Source organism: Osmerus eperlanus, chromosome 4, assembly GCF_963692335.1.
Source record: "Osmerus eperlanus chromosome 4, fOsmEpe2.1, whole genome shotgun sequence".
NCBI classification, from domain to species: Eukaryota; Metazoa; Chordata; class Actinopteri; order Osmeriformes; family Osmeridae; genus Osmerus; species Osmerus eperlanus.
In genome coordinates, this window is record NC_085021.1 from 23,362,215 (window position 1) to 23,363,386 (window position 1,172).

The 1,172-nt window shown below is 61.7% G+C and overlaps 1 protein-coding gene across 3 annotated transcripts in view; it reads left to right on the forward strand.

Moving 5' to 3' along the window:
- Positions 1-744, forward strand: part of tbc1d22b (TBC1 domain family, member 22B) — a 21,336-nt gene extending 20,592 nt beyond the window's left edge. For 2 of the 3 annotated variants that reach the window (XM_062460417.1, XM_062460418.1), the window contains exons 13-14: positions 1-11; positions 531-744. The exon at positions 1-11 is cut by the window's left edge and continues 85 nt beyond it. In XM_062460417.1, the coding sequence (XP_062316401.1) occupies positions 1-11; positions 531-659 (140 nt within the window). In that variant the 3' untranslated portion in view covers positions 660-744. The remainder of the gene's footprint in view (positions 12-530) is intronic. The other variant, XM_062460419.1, reaches the window with a different exon arrangement.
- The last annotated feature ends 428 nt before the right edge of the window (positions 745-1,172 follow it).

Here is a 1,172-nt window from a genome sequence, read left to right on the forward strand (position 1 = left end):
TGGACTTTCAGGTACGATCCTCCACACCAGGGGGAATATGGGGGGAGAGAAAGGAGGAGGTGAAGAGAGAAAGAGGGGGATAGGGGAGAGAGGAGAGACCTCACCAACTCCTTTCTCTCCTCTCTATTCCCAATCCCCCTCTCTCTCCTCACCTCCCCCTTTCTCTCCTCTCTCTCTCCTCACCTCCCCCTTTCTCTCCTCTCTCTCTCCTCACCTCCCCCTTTCTCTCCTCTCTCTCTCCTCACCTCCCCCTCTCTCTCCTCTCTCTCCCCTATCCCCCTCTCTCTCTCCTCACCTCCCCCTTTCTCTCCTCTCTCCCCTATCCCCCTCTCTCTCCTCACCTCCTTTCTCTCCTCTCTCTCCCCTATTTCTCTCTCCTCACCTCCTCCTTTCTCTCCTCTCTCTCCCCTATCTCTCCTCACCTCCTCCGTTCACTCCTCTCTCTCCCCTATCCCCCTCTCTCCCATCTCCCATACTCCCCTCACATCTATGATGTCACTCCCTCACATCTGTGATGTCACTTCCTCCAGGGCCTGCTCATGCTGCTCCAGAACCTACCCACGATACACTGGGGCAACGAGGAAGTTGGCCTCCTCCTGGCTGAGGCGTACAGACTCAAGTACATGTTCGCCGACGCTCCCAGCCACTACCGGAGATAGGAGAGAGGAGGCTGTGAGAGGGGAGGCTGTGAGAGGGGAGGCTGTGAGAGGGGAGGCTGGGAGAGAGGAGGCTGGGAGAGGGGAGGCTGGGAGAGGGGAGGCTGGGAGAGGGGAGGCTGGGAGAGAGGAGGCTGGGAGAGGGGAGGCTGGGAGAGAGGAGGCTGGGAGAGAGGAGGCTGAGAGAGAGGAGGCTGGGAGAGAGGAGGCTGTGAGAGAGGAGGCTGTGAGAGAGGAGGCTGTGAGAGAGGAGGCTGTGAGAGAGGAGGCTGTGAGAGAGGAGGCTGTGAGAGGGGAGGCTGTGAGAGGGGAGGCTGGGAGAGGGGAGGCTGGGAGAGGGGAGGCTGGGAGAGGGGAGGCTGGGAGAGGGGAGGCTGGGAGAGGGGAGGCTGGGAGAGGGGAGGCTGGGAGAGGGGAGGCTGGGAGAGGGGAGGCGAGGCTGGGAGAGAGGAGGCTGTGAGAGAGGAGGCTGTGAGAGAGGAGGCTGGGAGAGGGGAGGCTGGGAGAGGGGAGGCT